Raw genomic sequence first — 26500 nt, 5'->3', positions numbered from 1 at the left:
AGCTAAATATAACCAGTGACTGGTGAGCTCCTACGCCTCGCCCCGCTCCGGTCCCGCTGCAGTGCATTCCTTCTGGAAGTCATTCCCCTCTTCCTCAAATCCTCTTCTCTGCTACTTGAGATGCCACAGTCGAGTCTCACAAGGTACTTTTCTTTCCTCTGAGTAGTTTCCTCCTCCCGTGAACCTGCTTTTCCTCCCTGCTTTTCCTTTCTCCCTCTTGCTCATTCACCACTTGCCCCTGTGCATCTGCTCCTTCCCCGCAATGCTTCCTGGGGGCATGGCAGGACACAGGGGTGAGGGACGGAGGACGAGAGTCTCCCTGATCCTACAACCAGGGTGATTAAAGCTCACACATCTATCTATGCATGTTTGTACATGTGGTTGTGTCTTGGGGTACTTGGGCATGGACAGAAGATCTGAGGAGGAACTTCTAGATCCACACGAGGCTGCTCTGGGCATTAAGGCTCATAGCAGATACTTTATCTTATGCAAATGCAGGATCTGCATTTCATTTTCTTTCTTTTCACAGCAATATTAAAAATACACCACAGAGGAACAACCCACTTTGAAGTCTCTGTACACCACGTCCTGCATTTACAGGTCAGTCACTACACGACCAGTATTAAATTTATTATTAATTTTATTATTACTAAAGGGTGATGGCATGCACCTTATCACACTCTTGGGTTAAGAGGGAGAGCTGATGCTGCCCCTTTCCCCACACACAGCCTGGCCCCTGCACCACATTTCTATCATAGCAGAGGTTTTGGTGAGGCTTTTAGTAATATTTTTCGCACTGGTTGCAAGCAGTTAGGATTGTGATGTCCCTACGGCCACACCAGGAGTTACTCTGTTTCAGCAGCACCAGGACAGTTAAAATGTTACAACTTTTGTAGGTGGTTTTTCCTAACACAACAAAGAGTCACTTTAAACCCAAATCAAGTGTGTCCCAGGGATACTGGGAGTCTAAAGAAATCAGCGAGTTTTATGAAAGCAGTGTTGGAAATCAGTGCAAATAAGGGGAAACTTTGGCAGGTGGCATTACAGTTAATCATTTCTTTCTGAGAAAAGCAATGCAACATATTGGACTGAGAGCATGTGTTTTAAACAAAGTCTAATGGTAGGATCTAGTAGACATTACGCTAAAGTGGCAGGAAGGTCTGCAGGCCATGGATAGTTAACTGTTGCTAGAAATTGCCTTTAAAATCAGTGATCAGGTCTACAGTTGATTTATTATTTATTTTAAAAACAGAACACATCAAGCTCCCCAGAAACCCAAACACAGTAATAAATCTGCTGTTTCCTTTAGATCTGAAGTGTTGCTGTGTGGACAGTGCCAAAAAGCTGGCAGGCAGGGCTGAGCTACCCGAGTGCCCTCGCATAGGGAGCCCTTTAACAGATGGACCCAGTTTGTTTGCACATAGAAAATCCCTGAAGCAGGAAAATGCCATGTAAGAGCAGCCAGTGACCCGTGGGGACATCAGTGCAAGCACTGCTGGGAGCCAGGAGAGGAAGAAGCACATTGTTCGTGTGCCTGTGGGTACACGTATGCCTGTGTGTCTGTGCACACTGTGCATGTCTGCCTGTAGGTACGTGTCTGGGTGTGCCTGTGTACGTGCATCTCTGTGTGCAAGTTACGTACACGTGTGTATGTGTTCCTGCATCTGTGTGCAGGTATGCACGTATATATGCACATGCAGGTGAGTGTGTATGCACGTATGTTTATGAAATGTGATAGGACAAGAGGTGATGGTTTTAAATTAAAGGAGGGGAGATTCAGGCTAGACATGAGTAAGAAATATTTTACAATGAGGGTGGTGAAACACTGTCCCAGAGAGGTGGTCGATGTCCCATCCCTGGAGACATCCCAGGCCAGGCTGGACAGGGCTCTGAGCAAACTGATTTGGGTGAAGATGTCCCTGCTCATGGCAGGGGTGTTGGACTAGGTGAGCTTTGAAGGTCCCTTCCAATACGAACTATACTATGATAACACATGTGGGCATGCAAACACGGGCGTTCATGTACCCGTGTGCCTGTGTGTGCGTGTGTGCAGATGCAGTCTGTGTGTGTGTCCGTGTCCCTGTGCACGCTCATCCACACGTGTGCCCGCCTGCGCCCGCTCCGCGCCCGCGAAGACTGGGTTACGCCTCCCTGCGCGGCGCGGGGGGGAGGTGGCAGCGCACCCTCGGGAGCGGGACGGACAGATATACCGACACACGGACACGCACGCCCGTCCCGCCGCGGAGCTGGGAGCTCAGCTCCCGCCGCCCCCGCGCAGCTCCGCGGCGCCGCCCCCGCCTCCTCCTCCGCCGCCGCCACCGCGGCTGCACAAAAGGCGGCGGGGAGGGCCCGGCCGGGAAGGGCTGCCCGGCCGCCCCGGCCGCCCGCACCATGCCCCGCCGAGGGGGGCTGCCGGCCCCCGCCGCCGCCCGCCGGCCCCCCCCGCTCCTCCTCCTCCGCCTCCTCCTCCTGGCCGCCCCGCTGCAGCCCGGCAGAGGTAAGGGCCGCTCCGTTCCCCGCCGCTCCGGGCCCCGCAAACACCGCCCCGGAAGGCGGATTATCCCCCAAACCCGCTTCGGTGTACTTTTGTTAGGATTTACATTTTTCCTTCTCTCTCCCCCTACTTTCCGGCTGCCCCAGACCCGCTCCCATCTCCCCACCGGCGCCCCGTGCTGGATTTTGTCGCTGCGCCCGTTCCCGCTCCAGAACCCGTGCCGACGGGACGCGGTTCGCTGCCCCCCCTCGGCCCGGATGCGGCCGGTGCCGGGTCTCCCTGCGCTTCCCCGCCAGTCCCGGGACGTCCCCAGCCTCGCTGGGCTCCGAATCCGGGGTGTCCCCCCCCGCACTGGGCATGGAGCGCATCCCTGGGCTTTGCCGTGCAGGATCTTACACCGTCGCATTGCAAAGCGTGGAACTGCTGTGTATACACATCTATCTTGTATACATATACTTTAATGGAGTCAGCTATAACCACCTCTATTAAGGGAAAAGAACCTCCCTGGCATGTTTGTCTCAGCAATGTGTATTAATTGATTTGCAGCAGCATTAAGCCACAAGCATTTGCTCTGCTAGTGACCCATTTCTACGCTCTCACCTTATGTCGTTCCCCCACATAAGCTTTGTGCCCAGGGAGTGGTCCTTGTCCCCAGCAGGGATGCTCTCCTGGATGTACTTGGAGACTGCTGTGCAGTTTGTGAGTCTGCTCTAGTACTGCTGGAAATGGGTTTCAGGGAAACTTTTTATATAAAGGGAGCCCACAAAATGCCTGAGTCCACCATTCCGGTACTTACTCTCAGTGCTTAATGTTTTAATAAGTTGTCTTAACAAGAGGCTCATCTTACAAAGTGCTGTGGCACGCAACTGCAAAACCGCTGAAGAGGTTTTCTTTGCTTATTTATTTATTTATATTGAGAGTCTCATCCTTGGAATTGATGATTTGATAATGCAGTAGACCATCTCAGTGAAGAGACTGTTAGAGTGCTTATTGTAAGCATAAATAAAATGATCTATTTTCACCCTTAGCAGAATAAAGGCTAAAGTACATAAGGTTTTTTTTTTCTTCCCTCAAGCAAGCCAGTACATTAATCTCACTTCGAGGAGCTGCCCAAACTAGGATTTCTTGCAGAACAGGTTTAAAATGAAGTTGGATTGCCCAGAGCATCTTTATGAGTAAATTTGCTGAGCACCTTTCATGAGAGTTTCCTATCTTGCTCTGCATCAACAGTTTTATGTATTAAAATCTCAGATGTCTAGCAGGATACACTGTCTTCCTTTGCTTTTTTGGGCTCTCCGGTGGCTCAGCCCACAGGAAGGGTGATGTTTGGAGATGCTCTTCATGCCTGCTGGACACCGCTCTGCAAAACGAAATAGGGTGCAAGGCTTAGGAGTCAGTGTGAGGGTGTGGAGCTCAGTGGTCCAAGATGGGTGGGTGATTTTCCTCTAGAGTAATGCCAACTAAAACCTGGATGGAAATTTCACCATTATAAGATGTTTAATCAAAGTTTAAGTGTAACTTCATTAAATATATCAGAATCAAGGAGCAAACTGAGTTTCTTCCAGCCTTTTCTGGTGACTTACCCCAGCATCTGGAAGGATCTGGACTAGCATGAGCATCTTCTGGACTAGCATAAGCATCTTCTGGACTAGCACAAGCATCTTCAGGTCCTTCCTTTGCCCAATTCAGGAATGACTGCACTGAATCAAGCACAGCAAAGCCTTGCATCTGGAAAATCCAACTGAAAAAGCTCAGGTTTCAGTCCAAAATCAGAGGGCTTCATAAAGCTCCATTTTCACAACAATGCTGGAAATGGTTTGGTTTTGCTCCAGAGTGGAAAGAAAAGCATACTTGGAAACTTCAAAAGCCGCCACCAGGAGGAATGTCACCCCGTGGCCGGCCACAGGAGCGTGGGCTGCTTTGGTCATGGCACCCGGTAGAAGGAGGAGACCTTGGTTTTTGTTCAGATATCACCGTTACTAAGTAAACTCTCAAAAATCCAGCAGTCAGAAAGGGAGGTAAATATTATCCTATTTCCATGCAGATGGGCAAGTGAAGCTGTGGGAGAGCCAGGGCTGGGGAGCCAGGGTACAAACGCAAGTCTTTGCTTTGTAAAGCCCATTACTTTTGCTGTGTTTTCCAGCACACTGCTACCAGAGCAGTGGCTCTTGAGGAAGAGTTTTCAGCTGTATTGTAGGGTCTGCAAAAACAAGCATTAATCTCTGTGCAAATTATAAGTCAGTCAAACAAGTTATGTTTTTACTTTATTTTACATATATGTTTTTGAGCTCTTGCAATGTCCAGGAGCTGGAGAATAACTTCAGAATGTGAACAAGGAATGAAATGCTTGGGTTGTGGTAACAGCCAGCAAAAGCAAAAAGAACACAACACCCTAAGAAGGCTCTTGTTCAGTATGAATGAGCCCAAGCAGCCTCTCTGAATGGGGGCCATAGAGAAAGTCCAGGGCTTGGCGCTTCCGGGTTCAAGTTAACTACCTTGCGGGCAGCAGAGACACGGCAGGGCAGGGTTCTGACACGGTCATGCCTCGATGATGACAGAGAATTACTGACAGGACCTACTTATCCTCTTTTTGCTTTTACTCTAGGGCATGCTAAGTTCTCCTGCAGCTGTCCAACTTAATTCACTGCTTCCTGCGCTCACAGCCCATCCCCGTATGGGAGCAACCCAGGCAACCACTGCTTTTAGTTTTTTGGTGCAATATTCAGTTGGGACACAGTAAAAATCCCTTTTCCAAAGCTCTTGGGGCAGGAAATTCTTGGGACAGGAAAAAACTCTGTCTGGGGCTTCAGGAACCATCAGCAAGTCTGTGCCATCGGCAGTTTAAACCCAGCAGCAGTGTGGTGCAATGGTATCTGCAGATGCAAGTGGCTGAAAATAGAGGCCTGACAATACTTTTATTGACATTTAGGTTGGAAAAAATAGTGGACTCGGACTTTGAGCCTGAGGCATTTTGTTTGGAGTGTGCAGCCTCTGTGCTGAATCCTCGGTTGAAGACTTTTTTTTAATCAGTTATTGACACTAGAAGTTAATAGCTTCACCCCCGGTAGCTGTGGCATCAGTGGTGTGGAAGGGCACATTGATAGCCACAGGCATGCTTAAACAAGCTGCTGCATTCACAGCTGATACCCCTGATGTTTGTTTCGGCTTCATTTGTGTGGTTCCGCTTTATTTTTTGAAACCTAAAGCCTTGTGCTGCTGGACACCAGCAATCCAGGAGCAAAGAGCATCGCTGCTGCCTCGGTGGGTGCAGAACCCCTGCCAGTATCGTGGGCAGGGAGAGCCCTCGGTCGCTGAGCGGTGTCTTCCAGCCCGGCCAGCCTTGGATGTGCCCCAGTGCAAACACCCTGCCCGGCTTAACCTGGATATCCTGTGGAAATGGCTCCTGTCATAAATTAAAAGTAATTTACTATAACAGGAGTCCACTGTGGAAATCACCTGTATGGAAGGGAGAGGCTTCCAAGGCTGCTTTAGGTGAAAATTTTGGGGAGGGACCCTCCATACATTCAGCTGGAAAAATAGAGAAGATGTGCCTAGTTTGAGTTTAAAAATTGGCATATTGGGGCATTTTGGACAGCCACCCTCTTATTTCAGGCTAATCGAATAGCTATTGCATTCTGTCCACATTGATGGGAGTATTTTATTGGGAAGATGAATAGATGAACTCTTTCATTAACCAGAAACTACTGAAAAAGAGGAAAGAAAAATCACCAGAGTTGTATTTTGGTTATTCTAGGCTCCTCCAAACTAGTTTCTGTCCTTTTTGTTTTTCTTGAAGGAAAAGAACAGATCTCCTTACAGTGAAGAGATGTTTATTCCTTCTCCAGCCTTTTAAGCTCCCAAGAGATTCCTTGCTCCTGACAGTTTGAACTTACAGTGTGTTTATCATTAAGAATATCTCAGAAGACCCCTGAACAGTTTTTTGGAGTGGAGTAACTGCTCAGCCCACCTCACTCTCTGTTTTTTCTCTCTTGCTGAAGGTCTCAATCTGTGCACGAGTGGAAGCGCCACGTCCTGCGAAGAGTGTCTCCTCATCCATCCCAAGTGTGCCTGGTGCTCCAAGGAGGTATGGGGGCAGACTTCGTTTGTCTTGCATGTTTTTTGTAATGCAGAAAGGGAGCTTTTCCTCCCCCCTTGCCTGTTCCTGACACCCTCCTGTGCCAGAAGGAATGGGTGAGGGCAGCGGGCATTCTCATGCCGAGTGTATTTTGGGTGTATGTGACTCTTCAGCTCTTTGTCACTGTAGGAAATAAGTCTTTGACCCTGCTGGCCCCTGTGCATCCTCAACAGAGCAGCACTGTTCCTTCAGTCCTTCTGTCCCTTCAATTACCTTCTTGTTTTTGGTGGGTGCAGGGTCCCTGCATGGGCTCTGTGTTGCAGGGAGCCTTGCTTGAAAGCTCTCTCCCTAAAAAGCCCCAAGCCCCCAGCTGGTGTCTCGCTACATGTCTCTTGCTGCATGGCCTGGCATAGCACAGGCTCTTTGTCTATAACAAAGATGATTCTCCTCTCTGAATCTATTGTGTTGTTTTAGGAGCCAACCCATGTCTCTGGCATCTGCATTGTGCTGTGGTGATGAGTTACAGAGCTTAACTGCGTGCTTTGGGGTGAAAATGCATCCTTCTGTTGGGTGCTGAACCTCCTTGCCCATAATTTAATTTGACCTTCTTGGTTTGTAAGAAATTCCAAATATCCTTTCCTGCTTCCTAAGGACTACTCATTAGTAGGAGAAACACGGATGTTTACAGGCGTGTGGAAAGACTCTGTTTGCAGGCATAGCTGCTGTGTCAGGAACAGCTTTGGGCTGTAAGAAGCCCCAGAGCAGTGCATGATCTTCAGCTTCATGACAGGCATGGCCAGGAGCGATGCTCTCCTGTTCCCTGCCAACCTTTTTTCCTTCTAGTGTGGCCATCCATATTGTTCTTTTGGGGGAGGCAAGTTGTGAGCACACACCACCTCACCATAGCTGGCGATGCAGGGCTGAGGATGGGGGTGCTGCCTGTGTGTCCCTCTGCTGCTCCTGTCCCTCTTCCTGCCTCAGGATAGGGGATGAAGATGGGGATGGAGATAAGGATGGGGTGAGGGGGGGTCTCAAGCCCCATGGTTTGTAGGGGTCTTGGGAGGTACCCTGGCCTCTGGCTCTCCAGCTCTATTTTACTAGGTTTCCACTTGCTTGTAGGCACAGCCACAGCTCTCCAAGAAGAACTCCCTAATGCTACTAATGTGCTACCTGACAACATCATGGCTTTCATGGTTTGCTTTTTTTTTTCCCCCAGCAAGGAGAATGGTGTGCAGAAGGGAAAGGGTAAAGCAATAGATCTCGCTTTGAGACATCTTGTAAACAGCTGTAAGAGCTTCTCTTCCAGCCAGCTAATCTGCAGTGGTGAGATTGGATCCAGGAACGCTGGCTATTAAGCTATGGGTACCCAATTGCTTGCCTTTTTTTTTTTTTTTGGCATCTAAAGACAACTTTTTGCAAAATGCTGCCAGTGGAAATGTTTATCTGGTGGTCGCTGTGACCACTAATTGTATGGCAGCTCATGGGGCTGGCAGCCTGACTCTTATCTTGCAAACGAGAGAGTTACCAAGAAAAAAAAAGTCCTAAATGGAATGGAGGGGCCAAGAAGGAAGTCGGCTGTTTACAGGGAAGTGCTGTAATACTTCCTGACCTTTAGTGGACAGCAGCTATTTAAAAATGTGCCTCAAGGTGTTTAGTGCCAAGAGCTATGTGTTTAAAAGCTGCTGTCCCCATTACATGCTGCATGCTAAAACTTAGTGACTTCTTATTCTAATTTTTTTCTTTTTCTTTTTTTTTTTTTTTAAATAATTTGCTATTTGAAACTCTAATTATTTCTCTTTAACTGAGATCATCAGGTGAGGTAATAGGATTGCAAAAGATACTAGAGGTTTTTGACTTCAAAAGTTTTCAGGTAATCCTATAAACTCTTAATATCCACTTTCTTTGCATAGTCATTTCACCACAGTATTTCCCTTCCCTCTGCCACAGCCTGGTCAGGTATGCTTATTAAATTGCTTTTAATCCATTTTCATTAGCTATTTGCATTAACTGTCATTTGCTATGTATGTTGCCTGGGTGTGTATATGCCAGTCAAATCCTATAGCTCTGCTGCTGTTTAAGTACCAGGGCTAAGATATTAAAGCAGTTTATACAGATGTTAGTTATGCTGTGGCAGAAACACAATTAGCTGATTAGTGTGTATTTTCTGCTTCCTTTGCATTTACTTAAGAGGTTTGGGTGCAAACTGGGCCAGCTGTTGTCATATTTGTAGGCAGCAATTGATATTTTTTTCAGGAAGTATATATAGTAGAAGTCTATAAATATATATAATATAATTCTATATATAATTATATATTTATAATATGTGTATATGTATTATATATACAGGAAGTGTAGAGATGTCTATAATATATATACACAAAATATATTACATATATTAGTGTATCTTCCTTCTTATCTATAATTATCCTTACTTTGGGGAGTAACATCACTTGGTGGGCCCATCATACCCATCTGTTCTTTATCCCCCTGGGTGCCCGGCAGCGCTGATACTGCAAGGGACCCCTCGGCTGTGGGAGAGGAGCAGTTTGGGCAGGAAAGCCATCCTGTTTCTCAGAGAGGGTCATGCTTCATGCCGCCTCCTGCACTGTTGCATTCTCCTCCATGTCCCCTTGCGCTCCTGGATCCAGGCTCTGTACGACCATAGAGGAATAGAGAGCCTCTAGTGCTCATAAACTGCAACTAGGGGCTGGGAGTGAGTGAAAGCAATTTTGGGGATACAAGGAGCCCTATCCCGATGGTTTTCCAACTGGGATAATGTTCCTTCTATTTACAGTGCCTTGAATTGTGAGGGTAAGAATGTGTGTATGGATAGATGCTCACAGCAGAGCAGTCAAGATGCTATAAATTTATGACTATACCTCCCAACCTGTTAGTACAGGATGCATCACATCCCCTTGGCTGGAATCATCCTCTGTTCACTTCTGCTTGTGTTTGGCATCTCTGCTTCCATCTGAGAGGAGGGTGACGATGGATGAGTTGATGATAGCAGCTTCTGGTATCCGGCAGCCCCAGAGCCCCCAGAGGCTGCTGAGTTAACCACAAGTCTTTGGGCTGTTGGAAATTTGGAAGCAGACATGGATTCTGTTGGCTCATGGAAGAATACCTTGAACAGCAGGACATAAATGAGGTGATCCATTTAAATGGCACTTAAAAGAGGTGGTATGAATGTGTGGCCTTAACCATCTCCTGAGCATGCCTTGAAACAAGACTGTCTGGGGGACATATGTGACCCTTGTGTGACGGAGACTGCTGCAGCCTTTCCATCCATGCTGGAATCTGAGGAGATTCATCAGCCTCTCCCGCAAGGTCCGGAAGAAGCTGGAAATGACTAGAAATTGCTGACATGTTGCTCATGAAAGACTCTGTCTGGAAGCTGCCTGCTGGCCCGTGGGGCTGCTGTGATCTTTGTGGCAGCCTGGTTTTCATGTGTGGGAGATGAGGATGCTTGTTGGATTTTTGCAGTGGCATCAAGTCGCCCAGGCTTGGTGGGGCTTGTCGGGCTTGCTGGGGAGAGCAGAGAGCTCTGCAAGTGGCTTCAGTGCTGTCCTCTGAGCTCCAGGTGGGGTTTGTTTTTCAAGATAAACCTGGGAGTCCCAGTATGGGGGGAAAAAATTGTCAATATGTTGCTGTTTTCTTCTGTTTGACATTTTGGGGAGCAGCATACCAGTGTGCAGAGGCTCCTCTTGTTTCTTAGGTGTGTGTAGGTTGTGTGTACATGTGTTCAGCCATGCATTACCTATGTGTATGCATTTATCTGTTTTCCAGCAGGTTGCTTGTACCCCATCCTCTCCCATCTCAGGAATACATGAGGAGGGAAAATCAAGGATGTTCCTAGAGGAGACATGACAATTTTTTTAAATGGATAAAGTAGGAATAGTTCAGACTGAATTAATGCACAACAGGATTGATTTAAGCAGAAAATGGTAGGAACATGCCTAGTCAGGAGTTAGATATAGTCAGTTAGACAGTTAGTGCTATTCTCCATTTTTATGGCATGAACCAAGCAATTTGTCTTAAATCTGTCAAACTGATGAGCATGTCATTGTCACATTGTTGTCTCCATTCACTCAGGCCTGCTTGTGTCCATTTACTTTTGTAAGCTTGTGAATGCAGAGGCTGGGCCGCAAAGTGCCCCTGGGGCTGTGAGCAGCCAGCCTTGTCCTGCTGATGGGGACGTGGTGGGACCTTCCCAAAGCAATGCTTCTGTAGCACCAAGCCATGCTTGGGGTGGTCCCTGCTTGCTATGGGGTACCTGCCGCCTTTCTCTCTGAAGTGGGGATGGAGGCAAATGGTCGCAAGGTATTTGGGCACACGGAATTGCTTAACTGACTGTGAGGTGACCTCTGGTCAGGGGGAGCTGGGGTTTGAATTTGTGCCTTATGTGAGCTGGTGTGGGGCTGCCTTTTGCTTGGTTGCTCATGAATTATTTGGAGTCCTTTACTCCTCAAATGTTCTCATGCTTTTTTCCTTTCATTTAACCTCCAGGAGTCTTGATTTTTCTCTGTCACAGAAAACTTTTCACTTGAGTTGGATGGTTCATGGTAGCCACAGTTTTGGCTTTGGGTTTTGACCTGTGGGTGCAATACAGGGTACTGAGGCCATTGATGGGGCTTTCCTGATGCCACTGTCCTTTCCCTGCTCAGTGTCACCCTGCTGGGGTTTGAAACCAAAGCAGAAGTAGAGATCAGTCCTGCAGCCCCCGGGTGCTGCACTGCACCCCCATTCCTGGGGCATTTGCACACCTGAGCATTATTTTTTTTCACCCTGGGTAATTCAGCATTTCACCAAACAAGAAAGGGCCTGGACTTGATCTGAGCTGCATCTTGTTCTGTGGCAAGTCATAGAATCATAGAATCAAAGAACAGATTGGGTTGGAAGGGACCTGCAAAGGTCAGCTAGTCCAACCCACCTGCCATGAGCAGGGACATCTTCACCCAGATCAGGTTGCTCAGAGCCCTGTCCAGCCTGGCCTTGAATGTTTCCAGGACATCAACCACTTCTCTGGACAACCTGGGCCAGTGTTTCAACACCCTCATTTCTTCCTCATGTCCAGCCTGAATCTCTCCTCCTTTAGTTTAAAACCATTACCCCTTGTCCTGTCATAACATGCCCTTCTAAAAAGTCTGTCTCCATCTTTCTTATAGGCTCCTTTTATGTACGGAAGGGCTGCAATAAGGTCTAATAAGGTCTCCCTGGAGCCTTATCTTCCCCAGGCTGAACAACCCCAACCCTCTTAGCCTGTAAAGTCCTCTGGGCCCACTTTAGAAGAAAGTTTAAGAGAAAATAATGGGGTTGAACAAAAGGGACCTGTGCAGAGGTGCTGCTGACCTGAGAGCCTTGTGCAGCTCCTGCGGGACTCACGCAGGGGTTTTCTCCTGACCTCCTGGGCTTCTACTGGAGAACTTCAGTCACAGAGGCTGCAAAAAAACACATTACAGCAGTAATTGTTTCTCACTGCTGTGCAAATGGACAGGCTTGCACATGCCTGGCAGGTCCCACACAAGTGTGTTCCTCACCCCTTGTGCCAGTGCTGTCTTGTCCTCAGCGTGTGGATGCTGCTTTCCTGTACGCCCCTCGCTGGGATGATGAACATCAGTATAAACAGTACCAGAGCCGTCTGTCATGGTGGTACGAGCTCAGCTGCTAAAGAGAAGCAGCAGGGGGAGGAAGCCGCCATCCTCCTCCCCCAGGGCTACCCGCCCCTCCTGGCTCTCCTGCTACCCCAGCCCCAGCCGGAAAATTAAACCCTAATTCAAAGCCCTTTGAAGTTGAGTCTTTCTGTTCACATCAAGAGGCTTTGGAGCAGACTCCAGGGAGGATTGGAAATGCCTGATAAAGGCTGCAGTTGCATGAGCAGCTCTAAATATCATCCGATTTGGTTACTTCTCTCCTTCCTAGGGAATACTAAAGGTTCCCGGCTGCACTCCAGGTGCTGTTTGTGTTGCTTTTTGCACAACCAGACTCTCCTTTCTAATAGGTGGCAGCAGAAATGAGCTGACAGAGGTGCTCAGCAGGAGTCATGGTCCAGGCATGGGGACAGCAGGAGAACATCTTCCTGTGGATATCCTGCTGCTGGGCAGACCAGCCTGGGAGAGGTCCTGGACCCCACCGGCTTTCCTCTGACTTTAAATCAAACCACATCTGAGAGAAACTTTTCTCCAAGGTCTGCCTTAAATGTCCTGCTCTGAAAGGCTGGGCATTGTTTTCCGTTTTGAGAAGGATTCTGATTTTTATTTTGTCATGCTGGGAGATGATTTAAATAGTCCCAGTCCTCCTTTCTTGGAAGTTCATATGTTTACACGACACGTTCCAATGAATTCATGTTCATATCCATCCGACGCGCTGTCTCTTTGGCTGGACTGCACTGTTGGATGCTGGAATGCAGATCTTGCATTTTTCAAATAGCGTTGGGACCTTGTAGTGAGCAAATGCAGCAGAGAGCCTCTGTCTGTGTCCTCAGGGCTGCAGTTGTCCTCGATGCACCCCTGGAGCACCCTGTGGGGTGTGAGGGGAAGATCTGTCGAGCAACCTCTCCCTCCTCAATGTCTTCCTCATCCTCTGCCATGCTGGAGCATCAGCAAAAATTGGCGTTTATTCAGCCCCATGCTGATTTTTGGCTGTGCCACTGAAGGAGGGACTGTGAGCATCTTCTCTGCATTATTTAATGTCATTTTAGTCCATCCGCCCCATAGCAGAAAATGGTTGTCTCTATTGTTACAGTGCAGAAATAAGTAGGAATTGGCTGTTGAAAATTCAATAAGTTTTAGGCATGTGACTCGCTCCCTTTGGCCCTTTTGGCAAAAAAAAAGACATTTTAACAAATGGGCTCTTTGCAAAAGGCCGCATTGTGCAGCTGGTTGTCCCTGAGCGCCGCCCCACACAAGGCTGCATTGTGTGCCAGGCGTGGGGCTGGCAGTGAGGGCTGGAGCTCTGGGGACGGGCACTGGGATGGTCCCTGCCAAGGCAGCCCATCCTCTGGGACCCAGCGGCTGCCTGCGCCCAGCTGCCTGCAGCCGGCAGGGACTGCCTTCTGACCAGCCCCCGTGAGGGTTCTCCCACCTCCTTCATTCTCCAGCAAAGCCTGGGACAGCCTGCCCACGTCAACCTGCTCTATCTGTGCTCCACCTCAGGGACTGCTTGCTGTGGTCAGTTTTATTCCCGATGTTGGTGTCACACCAACGCCCGCAATGCAGTTGTGTGAGGGGCAGGGGGGACTTGAGGTGCTGCCATGGGGACATGTAGTGTCTCGCCCAGGGCTTGAGGGTGCAGGTCCCTGGAGCCACCCAGCTTCAGTCTGCAGCTTCACATCCTGGCTTGGCTTTCTGGGTTGGTGGGTTCATCCTGCTTCCCACGGTGTCATCTCCTTGTCCTCTCTTTTCTCTTTTGCAAAGCTCCTTCAAAGCAATGCATGTGCAAAAACTGACAGCTTCTCACCTTTTTCCTCAAAGAGATGGCAACTGGCTGTCCAGGCAGCAAACCACACACTTTGCCGTGCCTTCACAGGGCTGGGAGCAAGTGCTGCTGCTGTGGCTGGGGTGAAAAGCCAGGTTTAGCTTTCTGCTGTGGTGGTCTGAGAGCAAATTCAATTTCCAAACCTCTGCAGGATTTCTTTTTTGATAGATCCCTTTGACAGGCTCAAGGCTCAGTGCAGGCTGCTTTTGACTACATCCACCACAAATGACACCAGCTTCTCCTTGTCATCTCCTATTTGGTACAGATACCAGCACGTCAAAACAAAGCTCCTGCTGTGGGATTGATTGATTGTTTCTGCCTCCCTTTCCCTTTTGTCCGCTCTTCACCCCCAGGAGTTTGGCAGCACAAAGTCCATCACGTCACGCTGCGACTTCCTGCAGAACCTGATTGCAAATGGTTGTGCTGGAGCCATTGAAAACCCCAGCAGCAGCATCAGTGTGGTGGAGAACGTCCCTCTGAGCAGCAAGGGCTCTGACCAGACCCACCTGGATGTCACGCAGATCACACCTCAGAAGGTCGCCTTGAATCTTCGTCCTGGTGAGTCCCCAGTGGCTCTGAGTCGTATGCTGGGGTGTGCTTGCTGGGGGTGAGAAAGGGTGTCTGGGATGTGCCCGGAGTGTGTTGCAGCCCATGACCTTGTAGCCCACTAAAGAAGGTGGCTGCTGGCCCCTTCCAGAGCCCGTGTACTTCAGTGGTACATCACGAACAGGCTTGAGGTTGAGGTGTATGTTCTTAATGAGAAGACACTGCTGTTGTGCAAAGTCAATCAAATCCCACCCGAAACGCTTGTCAGTACTAGTCTTAAGCTTTGCATGTACTTAAAAGGAACCTGCTTGACTTAAAAATGTAATCGCTGGGTGAAAGGAGTTAAAGTAAGTTTGGATCCTCCAGCAAGCTGACAGTGCTTGACTCTAAACTGAGACAGCTCTTTCTATAAATTGGAAAAAAACCCCACGTATCTGTTTTCTGTCAGTATGCAAAAGAAACGTGGGATCAAGGCTGAAGATGGAGATTTGAATTTGTGATTCAGATCTTGGACTGTGGCCAGATCCCTGTTCCATTGCCCTGAGCCATCACTTTTCTTCAATCTTTTAATTAAAAATTAGAAAGGAAGGGCTAGACTGAGGCATGCGAGCATGCTTGTTATCAAAAGTTTTTGCATGGTGGGGGGAGGCTTTACTGTGGGTTCAGAATTCTTGCAAAAATTTGGCAGCTGATATTTCTGAGGGGAGGAGAAAAAGCTCTTTATTGCAAACTTAAGAAGCAAATATAAAAGCTTGATTCATTATAAGCAATTGGTGTGGGTTTCTAAGGTTTATAGTTTTCTGACAGCTCTCATGAGCGTACAGAAAAAAATGAAATATGTTGTTTTGCCAAAGAAAAACAGGAGTTTGTGGGGGTGCTCACATAACCAGCACTCTTCCAAGCCTACCAGTTGCTGCAGGATTTTTTGTTTTAATTCTATGCGATGGATGTCACAATGTATTTTAATTAACTCTTCCTCAGCAGTATGACTGCTGTCATCAGTCAGACCCTCAAATGTAAATAAGTTTTGCTTCAAAGCCTTAAAAGCATATACCTGAGGGTAATCACCACTGGATGTACGTCTAGATGCAGGGCTTCTGCAACCAAATGTTGCTGATGAAAGAAGTTTGCTCCCACACAAAAAAGGGAGTTGTTATTATTCCTGTTTCTTGACACAATTCCTGCCAGAAAGGGCTGGCTCAGCTTCCACATCTCAACTCCCGCGGTCCCTCCTTCATGCCCAGTGCCCTGTGCTCAGCAAATTCCCCTTTCCTAGTACCCGGCAGTTTTGCCAGCCAGAGGGATGCCACCACTCAGCTCTGCAGCCATGTGTGGGTGTCTCTCTCCCCATGCCTTCCTGGGGTCTTGCTGTCCGATGCTTTTTGGCCAGGGAGCTCCCCTCCCTGTGTACCTGTCATTGGAGTCATTGCAGGAGAAAGGACATACCTGGATTTTTGCAATAACATCTCCCATTTTTGCTCTCTTTTTGATGCTGGGTGGCACTCCATCTTAGGGCTAATGACTTCCTAAACCCTTGTATTAACATCCTGAGTTTAAATTATCCATTAATCCTTGAGCTTGAGAATGGGTTTCACCCTGTGAACCCAAGACAAAAAGGAGACAATGTTGATTTAATTTTGGGCATGAAGGGTGTACTATTTCAAAGATTAATTCACATGGCAGGCTGTGGCAATGGTGATCTTTTATTCTTGGACGGCTAAGCAGAAGCAGAAGGGAGTGAATTGTCAATTGTTCGCCATTCCCACCCAGGCAGTTTGATCTAATCGTCCCATGGCAGAAGTCACATCCCCAAATCTCCATGCCCAGAGCTTGTTTCCAAAGGCTTTAAATTGATGTCCTTCATATTTAGTATTTATAATACTGCTTTTTAATCTTGTGTCCAGCTATAAGGTAGAGTGTCATGGTTAGATGAAAAATTTGAAGAGTGTAGAAGGAATTAAAAAAATGAATAGATTCAAGTTGTATTGTCCATCAAACCTCACCAAGCAGAAAGAAGAGGTTTTTGTGGATAAGCATGATTGTCGAGTTTGCATTTGTAAATGGGCCAAAAGCAGTTTTTCCGTTTTCTGCACTGCCTCTGTGTGGTGGTATCCAAGACACATTTCTGAATTCAGTTTTGAGTCTTAAAATTTTTCAGTAAGAGCCCTAAGGAGAGGATGGTGGTGATGGTGTGTGGGGAAGAAGGGGGCTGGATTATCCCTAGAAGTGTGGGAGTAATTCTGTGCACAGAGAATAATAAATTCTTCTGCACTTACATCTACACACATGGATCTAGGGAGGGTTTTTGTCCCTGTGTGCAGTTCGGTGCAGCGTGACCCCAGGTACCACGCAGGGCTCCCGCCTGCTGGGCTGCAAAGCCCTTCGTGCCATGTCTCATGAGCACGTCAGTTTTGGGATGGCGATGCTGTTGCTGCATGTTGTTGGGCAGGCAGTAAGTGGGAGCAGCTGTGCTGCTGCGAACAATGAGAACAATAAAATGGTTCAGGAAATGTTTTCATAATACTAAAAAATGTTTCATTTCTGGGTAAGAAGAGGGGAAGCCATGAGTGTTTTGCAGAACCTGCCAGTGCCTGAAGTTCAGCCTCAGCTGTGAAGAGCTGGGAGAGGTGGGCAGGAGGGGAAGCTTGGTCTAGAGAGGATCTGAGTCCCTGGGTCTGAGACCACACTGAGCTAGAAAAGGAGCTGGTGTGGCAGCTGGGGACACAGGGTCTCCAAACCAGCCTGGGGTTTGAGGGTGCTGAAGTCTGAGTTTCCATTTAGGCCCCCCTCTCAGGAATGCAACCATTTGCCACCTCCTCTCTACTTCCACCAAGGTCCATCTGGTGCAAACTTGAGTTCACTTTGAAGCCACTTCACCTTTTTTGAGGCGTGGGCAGTGCTGGTGGTGGCCTCCTCTCCTAGGTACCCCTTCTGGAGGGCATCTCTGGTGAAAGCAGTTTGTCAAAGGGGAAGATCAGAGGAAAGGTTTTCCTCTTCTTCACATTTGCGCAGCCTGTGACTCAGCCCTGTCAGTTCCTTCTCTTGTGGTCATCGCCTCAGGAAGCTTCATCTCTGTCTTGGTGCTTCTTCGGGTGACCCTAACAACCTTCCTTTTCCAGTGCACTTCCCTTTTGCCTTGCTTTCTCCAGCATCTTGGTGGCACAGCTCTTTTTTCGGGGAGATGTCTTTTTCAAAGTCATTTCTTCTGTGTCTGCTTTGACTTGACTTCCCTGCACAGCTCAGAGGACATCTCGTATTCATCTCACTGTGGCTGTTTTCTCCTGACCCTCTTCCTTCTACTGCTCCACTTCTTTCTCTCTTTTGTGCAGGACTTCTTAGACCTCTTCTGGTTTGCATTGAGAACATACCCAAGTAAGCATGTGCAGGTTCCCTCTTCCAGTTGTCTATGAAACATCCATTTTGGGTTAATTCTGCTTGCTTTTATTTCCAGCTTTCTAGGAAAATCCTCCTGGACTGTACACAGTCCAGGGAAGTAGCATTTTCCATGTGTCTTCCCTTAGACGTTCTGTCAGCTGAGATGGAAAGACCCTTTCCCATATCTTCAAAATAAAATAGACATGGACTCTATAGATATAGTGTCTTTCTTGCCAGCCAGTATGTTACATAGCTTAAGAGGACCCAAACTCATTACCTACTTTCCTCTTAGTCTCCTAAGGGTAAAGCTTATTCTCCTCACTCTCTTCTTTGGAAGTGATCTGTCTCTGCAGGGCAGGAAAGCAATGCCTGTGGTCTGGATAATCTGTGTGCAAGGAGTTTCCTTTTCACTGCTCTCAACTCTTGTGTGTTTACAGGTGACCGGACCTCCTTCCGTGTTCAGGTTCGGCAAGTGGAGGACTATCCCGTGGACCTCTACTACCTGATGGATCTCTCCCTGTCCATGAACGATGACCTGGATAATATTCGCAATCTGGGGACCAAGCTGGCTGAAGAGATGCGAAAACTCACTAGCAATTTCCGTCTGGGATTTGGCTCTTTCGTGGACAAAAACATTTCTCCTTTCTCCTATACGGCACCAAGATACCAAAACAATCCCTGCATTGGGTAAGTGGTAGGTGTACACTGAAGGGACAAGCCCTGTGTTTGCAAAGAGCCTGGCCGCAGTCTTCTCTTCCCATTCTTGCTTTAAATAATGAAGCACACTTAAGCCCCAACTTTTGGGAATGCTGATTAGCCATGGCTGTCACTGTGATGCTCTGGGGCAGAATTTCCAATTTTGCAGTGGCTGTTGGGAAATCTCTGCATCTAGAGACGGGAAACTGCTGTATCGGGAGGCTGAAACTATTATTAAGTACCTGAAGACGATGCAGGCATAGCAGGCTTTTTTACAGGCTTTAAGAAAAAGGAGCAAGAGCCAGAAATTCCTGATTTCTGATCCTAGCTCTGAGTCATAGTTGGACCTTGAGTAAATCAATTAAGTTCTTTGTCTCCATTTTGCAGATAAGGAGACCAAGGCAATGTAAGTCCTTCCCAAGAGAAGTGGTTGGGGGAAATGAGATTTGTGACGGCCTGTGGTACTGATTAGTGACTTCTTGTAAAGTGTTTTGAAGATGTCAGGCAGTTTTTTTTCATCTTGATTGCCGTGGAAGGGAAGCAAACTAACAGTTGCAAAAGACACAGATTGTGTGGTTTGCTTTGTGGTGATATCAGAGCATTTGATTTTTTTTTTTCTTGTGTTAGTGTTTTTGCTAGAGCCTTTTCATTTGCCTTTTAACCACTGGAGCTGGGATTGAGTCCTGTGTATTGGGGATTATGCCAGAATGAAACTGGATGTAATGGAGGGTACCAAGGCTCGGATGCATAAAAAGGTTGGCACAAAAGGATGGATACAGCAGCAAGTGCCTTCCTGGGAGAATGTCACTGTTGACACCTTTGTGGTCCCCATCTTCACCTCGTCCATCATTGGGGTGCTTCCTAGTCGTGTAAGGGCAGTAAGATTAACACTTTTATTTGAGACGTTTGTGGATACTTACATTGCAAGATCAATGCAGAAATGGATGCCAAACTCTGTGAGTGTGCACCCTTTAAGTTTTCCGTATGAGAGGCAGATTAAAGAGGGCTTGCATCAGCTATGAGTTTCTAGGCCAGCTTTCAGCATTGACCAGGCAACTGGCATCTCATTGCACATTGACTGTTGACCAGACAAAATTATCTGTATTCTCGTTTCGTCGGTTCTGTCCAAAGAGGAAGGTCAAATGGATTTGAACACTGAAAACTCGTGCTTTGGCCATGAAGCACAGCCAAAAGTGACCATGCTGACTGAGCGAGGGAGCTGACTCTGCCACCATGGCACCATACACCATGCTCTTCATAGCTCTTTCCCCCAGAAATCTGTCGTAGCCTCAGAGAGATGCTCTCAGTTGTCTTTGTTGGCCTCAGTCTCCATCACCTGCTCATGTTATTTGCGGGCTGGGGACAAGGTTTGCTCCAGTTGGGGAAATCTTGGAAACTTTGTGTGTCTGGTGTGTGATTTAATTGAACTGACATGGCTTTTGCAGAGTGAAACATGCAGGAGAGGAGGGAGGAGTGGGAGAGGAAGAAAGGGTGGAGCTGGACAACTCTACAGCAAGACATGCCTGAAACTGCCAATGCCCTTTCATTAAGGGCATCCAGAGCTGTCACCTCAGCTTCTCCAACCTTGATCAGGCTATCTTCATGTCCTTTTGGTTTTAGCTAGTTGGTTGCTTTTCTGTTTGAGTTACATTAAGCCAACATGCTCTTGGGAAACCATTTATGAAGGGTTGCCCAAGGCAGCTGAACTGGTGGGCACTCCCTTCCAGTTGCCATCTGTCTCCTCTTCATCCAAACCAGGGGTGCTGGCTCCCTGTTCTCCAGCAGGATCACCTTCCCCTGCCTGCCATACCAGTGGGCTGTCGCTGCTGCCGAGGGGATCGCTGATGTGCAGTGAGGTGGGTTGTCACGTGTGGGTTTGTTTGCAGCTCTTTCTAGTGTCAAAGCAGACTTTGTCCAGTGGCCTGCTCGCATTTAGAAAAGCTGCAAGTAAACATAAGCTGTGCTGGGTGTTTTTTGCCCCTGATCCAGGCTCTCTCCTCCTCCTTCTTGCAGTGATGGCTGTCCTGCAGGTCTGGGTGGGGTGCAGCCCTGTTTTTATGTGGGGTCTGGCTGGAATCCCTTGTGCCACCTCCATCTCACCCCAGTTCACTGCTTGCCTCTGCTCCTGGCTCAGCATCCTGTCTGGGACCTCCTGAGGAGCCAGAATGTGGCCTCTCGCAGCCACAGTGTTATTTGAGAGAGATAATTTGAAGGAAACAAACACTAAATTTAAAAAGATAAGGAAGACAGAGGGTTTGACAGAGAGCCTACTTGCCCATCTATCTGTGATAGGACTTGTGGAGGTCACAGCCTGAGATAACCCACCCTTAGTGCTGGGTGCATAGTCACTCAGATATCCACCGTCTGTCCTGCTGCTGCCTGCAGCTGTTGCCAGCAAACCCAGAGTGTAAAACAAACAAAAAAGGATTAAATTATAAATCTTCATGGGAGATGGGACTCTTTAGTGTGTCAGGGTATGCTTTCTGCACCAAGGCTCTGGCAAAGCGAGCATCCTGATGTATCATATGGGTGCTGAGACTGCAGCGCAGTGGTTTCAGACGTTGCACGCTCCTTGCCTTGGCCCTGGGCAGAAGCGGGATGCAGGTCTGAACATGGGGCTAATCACAAGGGATGACTCTAATTGCCAGCTTGGGGCCGGGGCAGCACGTCCTGCCCCTCAGTTGGGTGTGTGCATGGCTGTGTGTGTGGAAATCCCTGCTCAGGGGTATCTTGTGAGGGATTTGAGTTCCCAGTAAATCTTAAATACTGTTTTGTGTAAAAAACCTCTTACAACTGCCCCATAGCAGGTCATGTGTCAGCAGAGGCTTTTAATTGTTCTTTGTTCTTATCTTTGAAGATAAGAGTGAATTAGTGCCAGCCCAACTCGTTTTAAAGTACACTTTCTTCTTAAGCCTTCCCGTCATCCCTCTCCCTTGCAGGCTCTCAGTGATTTCCCACGTTGCAGGAGCTGCTCTGCTGAGCAATTCCTGTCGTGCAGTAAGCATGGAACCTGCCTCCTCATGGTTTTGCACAGAAAAAGAAGTTATCCTGGTAGCCTGCCAGGCTTTTCTCTGCCTTAGGGTGCCACTCCTCCCTTTCTGCTCCAGCAGAGCTCTGGAAAGCAGAGGTGGCGTTTGCTCACTGGCTTGCAGGGCAAGTGGGAGGATGCATGAGTTGGTGTTAGTTATTAATGCACGTCATGTTTGGCAATTGCCAGGTGCCCGGTGACATGCAGTGGGTGCAGGGTGGCACATACTGCCAAAAAAAATGGATGACAGAGTGAAAGTGCATATTGAAAAATAGGGGAAAAGCAGCTCTCAGCAGTGATGCTCCTGTGTGGTGCTCTTTGGCACCAGCTCACTGTTTCTGCAGGCGTGGGACATGGTTTGCAGGTTGGGAGGGTGCTCTGCCAAAACACACCCTCTGCATCACCATGGGTTGCATCTGTACTGCAGATTCCCAGTGTGAAAAACACTTTATGATTGCTGAAAACTGCAGACCTGCATGACCCAGGGTGGGCTGGTGCTTGGTGTCTCCAGTCCTTACACAGAGAGTAAGTACTGGTGGTATCTCTGAAAGCTTCAGCTACTCAAAGCCCCTGTAAGGAAACAAAAAAATATGGGCACTACTGAAGGGTTTTGTGGATAAATAGCCAGGAATCAAAGTGTCCAAACATGAAGCCTTGTGGAAGTATTTTGTCCCTCTGAACAGAAGTTTGGAGACCAACCTGGCAGAGCTGGGAGCTTCTGCAGTTCTTGGCTGCTGCTGTGGTTCCTCCCAGCTGACCACTCCTCTGTTCCTCCCGCAGTTACAAGCTGTTCCCCAGCTGTGTCCCATCCTTTGGCTTCCGCCACCTCTTGTCCCTAACGGATAAAGTTGACCGTTTCAACGAAGAAGTTCAGAAACAGAAGGTTTCCCGCAACCGAGATGCTCCTGAGGGCGGTTTTGATGCGATTTTGCAGGCTGCTGTGTGCAAGGTGAGTCCCTCTGATTTCTGGGGTTTTAAAGCAAAGGAAGAGGTTCCTTCTTCTCTGTTTGTGGACCAGGTAAAGCTTCGGTATGCCATTTCTTGGAAGTAACTACTACACTTTTCTTGCAGAAACCATGAAAAATGCCTTGAAACGTAGAGGCTATTATTTTCATGTGCTTTTGTACATGAACAGACAAAGAAAAAAGGTTAACATTTTCTGTAGTTTAAAGGGGTAAAAGCAGAGCTTTTGCAAATGCAAGTTTAGGGCTGAGATTTCATCCCATGGTCAGACTTGTAGGTGCTAATCCCTTAGCACCTGGTTTGAAATCCTGTAAGATTCATGTGCACTTGTGTGCAGCAGCACCGTGCATTGGATCTTTGTGTTTCTTAAGTGTGTGTCAAACACGTCTTGCAGCAGTTGGTCCACGCTGAGAGTTGGAGCTGGTTCCTACAGCTCATCCCTGCCCCTTTTGTGCATGGGGCTGGATGATCCCACATCTGGGCGCTGATAGCCTGCTCTCCTCTGTCAGCAAACCTGGAGCTGTTAGCAGTAATTAAAGACAGAGTTCATTAGCTTGGTGCCTTGTTAGCCACATCCTTAGGGTTTTTGGAGATCTTTACTTGAAGATCTTTCTGGAACAAGCAAGTGGATTGCTCCATATCCCTTTGTGAGTCAGGGATGGAAGTGTTTGCTCTCCTCTGCCACGTGGCTGAGCTTTCCCACTCACCAAGGATGGCTCCGGGTGCTTTTTAGCCTCTTCACATAGAGTTAGTTTTTTGTTTGCTCCAGCCTTGCATAGTTCTTTTGCTTGGGTGTGTTTTCTTCTGGGTCTGGATTTTGGGAGCTGGGAGATAAGCATCGTCTGCAGGAGTGACGTGATGCAGGCTTATGGGAAACCAGATCTTCCCTCGCCTGGGTTGGCTTCATTTATGCTTCATGCCCTTGGCAGGGCTGAACCTGCCCTGTTGGATCTGATGCAACCCAATAGACTACTTCACTCTCCCAGCCTGGCATGGATATTGTTGTTGGCACAACTACAGTGCTGCTCCCTGTGGTGCAGAAATACTGTGGTGTGTGCCACAAGGGCTCATTTGGTAGGTGTTGGTGGAAGGCAGGAGACCTGCAAGATATTTCCTGCACATTTGTGCCAATCTCAAACTGTTGGTAAGGACACAAATCTTTGACTGTCGCTCTTGAGTGCACAGCCTGGTCTTTTGTAAATCCAGAAGATGACTTTAGATGCTGGCACCATCTAAATCCCGGACTGAGCATCCTCTAGGAAGGGTGAACAGAGGTGACTGTGTGTGCTTGCATGGCTCTTGGCATGATGTGGCAGGTCATGACAGAGGAATTTCTGCAGCCGTGGTGGTTAATTAATTAGCTAGAGCTAGGGTGTGGGAAAGAAATTCAATGGGACTGGAGCATGAGGCAGGAGAACCAGCTGCACTGTAACTCGCGCTGCCATGGCAGCCCCTTGCTGTAGGTGGAGCAGCTGATCACAGGCATGAGCAGCAAGGGCTCTGCCCAGCCAGAGTTAGAACAGCCAAAATTTCAGGCCAGCTGATTGACCTCCTAAGCCCCGTAGCCGAAATGGGAGCTTAGAGATTAATTTCCCTCATGGTGGGAGAGTGATGGCCCAGGTCAGTCAGTGGCTGTGGCTTGTGGTGGGCTCAGCACCATCAAGGTGGGTGGATGTGGTGGATGTCTGGAGTGACAATGAGGTGCTGCTTCCTGATGAGGATGCTTTTTGCTCCAATTAATCGTGCTTTGCATCCAGCAGTGATTAATGAAGTATCGTGGGGACTAAACCCTGCACAGCCAGTAGTTTCTAGTAACTCAGGAACTGTTTTCCGCCAGAACAGGGGGACCACCATACTGATACCTTGGGGTGGGTTTCCTCATCAATACTGTGAGACCCCATTGCTACTCGCTGCCGTGATCCAGATTTTTCCAGCTTTCACCCTCCCTACCATATTCAAACCCCAAGAATTAGGGCAGTTATGACCTTAGAAAGTCTCCCACCTTGAAGGTGATTCAGTGTGTTGGCCATGAAGTACTTTGTGCCCAGCAGCAGAGTTTGTGGCACCAAGGGGAGCATCCTGGGGAGAGCCGGTTGTGTCATGGCAGAGCCTGGCTGTTTCCAAGCCACGGTGTCCAAGGGTGGTTTTCTCCCCTTCAGGCGCTGAGGTGGCAGAAACAACAGCTACTCTCTTGACTAGGTATTTTTATACTGTAGTTCATATCAGGCATTTCTTCTGCATGAGCTGTCTAAGAGCTCTGTAATGCTCAAGTCATATTTTGGCCTGGTTTTCAACCCGAGGAGCGGGAAAAGTTTGTAATATAGACTAACAAGCAGGCTCAGGGTTTGGCTCCTTTCTGAAAGATGAAGATATAGTACAGGTTATTCTGGAGGCAAAGAAAGAACCAGAAACAATAAGCCTTTATCCTGATGCTAAAATTGTTAGCCAGGAATATTAATCAATGTTTTGTAATTACATTTTCCATTTGCAGTATTTTGGTTTTCTGCCATTCCTTAAGTGCAAGCGTCATATGCCATGGTGGTATGTATAAGTTTCAGATCTTATACACTAAGATGCAGTGAGGAGATAACGCTGCATTAGAAAATAAAGTGTCTTTTGAAACAGTTTTGATCAGTGTTTGCTAGACACTGGCACAGGGACATGGCCAAGACATCTGGGAGACATTGAGGTGCCTTTCAGAGCTACGTAAAATGAAGGAAGTTTTGGCTTTTAATCTCTATGGCATACTTGTCTTGCACCTGTATCTGTTTTTTGCTTCCAGAAAGTTCTGCACCTGAGAAACTGGTGGGGTTTTAGATATATAAATTAATCCAGGGGTGTCTCCTGGTAGTTGATGTCTTGGTAATTGAGCCCATTTTACTCAGGACCCAAAGCATAAATTTAGATACTTATTTAAGGCTTGGAAATACTGATGCAGGGTTTTGCAGCCTTTTCAGTAGGATTTGGAGGGCTGGGCTGTGCTCCGACCGCTGTGGCGGTTTTGCCAGTTGCTGTTGGCTGTAAGGATGGAGAAGCTGGACTCTTGGGGTACGGGAGGCAACTGCAGCTGGCCGTAGGAGTAGGGGCAGGATCTGTAGCGTGCCCAGCCCCGTGGAGGCACGTCTTCCCACTGCATTTGGCTTTTTTTCAGGTCCCACCTCTGCTTTCAAAATCCTTTATATCCCATGAGGATCAAAAATCAGATGAAGGGGCAGACGTCAGTGCAGTGTGGGTTTTTTTGTTCAACAATTGCAGTCCAGTAAAAATAAATGAAAGTCTCTTTGGTTATTTGTTTTAAAGGGAGCAGAGCACTGGTCTGGGTTTCGCGGTGGAAACTGCGTGCCGAAGAGCTGGATTTTCCAGTGCCTGCAAGCCACTGGCAGAGGAAGCATAAGATGCAGCAGCTCCTTGGTGTGCCAGCTTCTCTGGGTGCTTTTTCCATAGGTCTCCAGCTTGTTTGGTGTGGCATCAGCACCGGCTCAGCCACCCCACCTGAGTCACCCTGGTCCGATGCTTCAAGACATCAAATGCTCTCAGTGCCTGGTTATTGGCACCAACACTGGGGGTGCTCATTTATTTTTGGAAGTGAGTTCCTGAACTGAGCAATCAAAGCATTTCTGATGTTGTTTATGTGGGAAAGTGTGTGTTGGAAACATGGAAGGTTTGTCTGTAAAAGGGTGCTTAGCCTGCTGGGCTTAGCAGGTAGGTGAACAGAAGCATCATCCCTGAAGTGGCTTCATAACTGCTGCTTGAATGCAGCTAGTTTTCTTTGTGCATACTGCATTTCTAAGGAAATGAAACTCAAATTAATCCTTTTAATCTCTTCAGCAGTTTCTTAGCCTCAATTGTT

General features: G+C 47.9%; 1 protein-coding gene across 1 annotated transcript in view; it reads left to right on the top strand.

Moving 5' to 3' along the window:
• The first annotated feature begins 2230 nt into the window (after nucleotides 1-2230).
• ITGB5 (integrin subunit beta 5) overlaps nucleotides 2231-26500 on the top strand; it is a 61530-nt gene continuing 37260 nt past the window's right edge. The window contains exons 1-5 of the mRNA XM_082055492.1: nucleotides 2231-2497; nucleotides 6493-6578; nucleotides 14396-14600; nucleotides 18401-18650; nucleotides 22468-22636. Coding sequence (XP_081911618.1) covers nucleotides 2392-2497; nucleotides 6493-6578; nucleotides 14396-14600; nucleotides 18401-18650; nucleotides 22468-22636 — 816 coding nt within the window. The 5' untranslated portion in view covers nucleotides 2231-2391. The remainder of the gene's footprint in view (nucleotides 2498-6492; nucleotides 6579-14395; nucleotides 14601-18400; nucleotides 18651-22467; nucleotides 22637-26500) is intronic.

This window comes from Streptopelia decaocto, assembly GCF_964273445.1.
Source record: "Streptopelia decaocto genome assembly, chromosome: 6".
Taxonomy (NCBI): Eukaryota; Metazoa; Chordata; class Aves; order Columbiformes; family Columbidae; genus Streptopelia; species Streptopelia decaocto.
The sequence above is the reverse complement of the archived record's forward strand: the minus strand, read 5'-3'. Positions and strand labels throughout refer to the sequence as shown.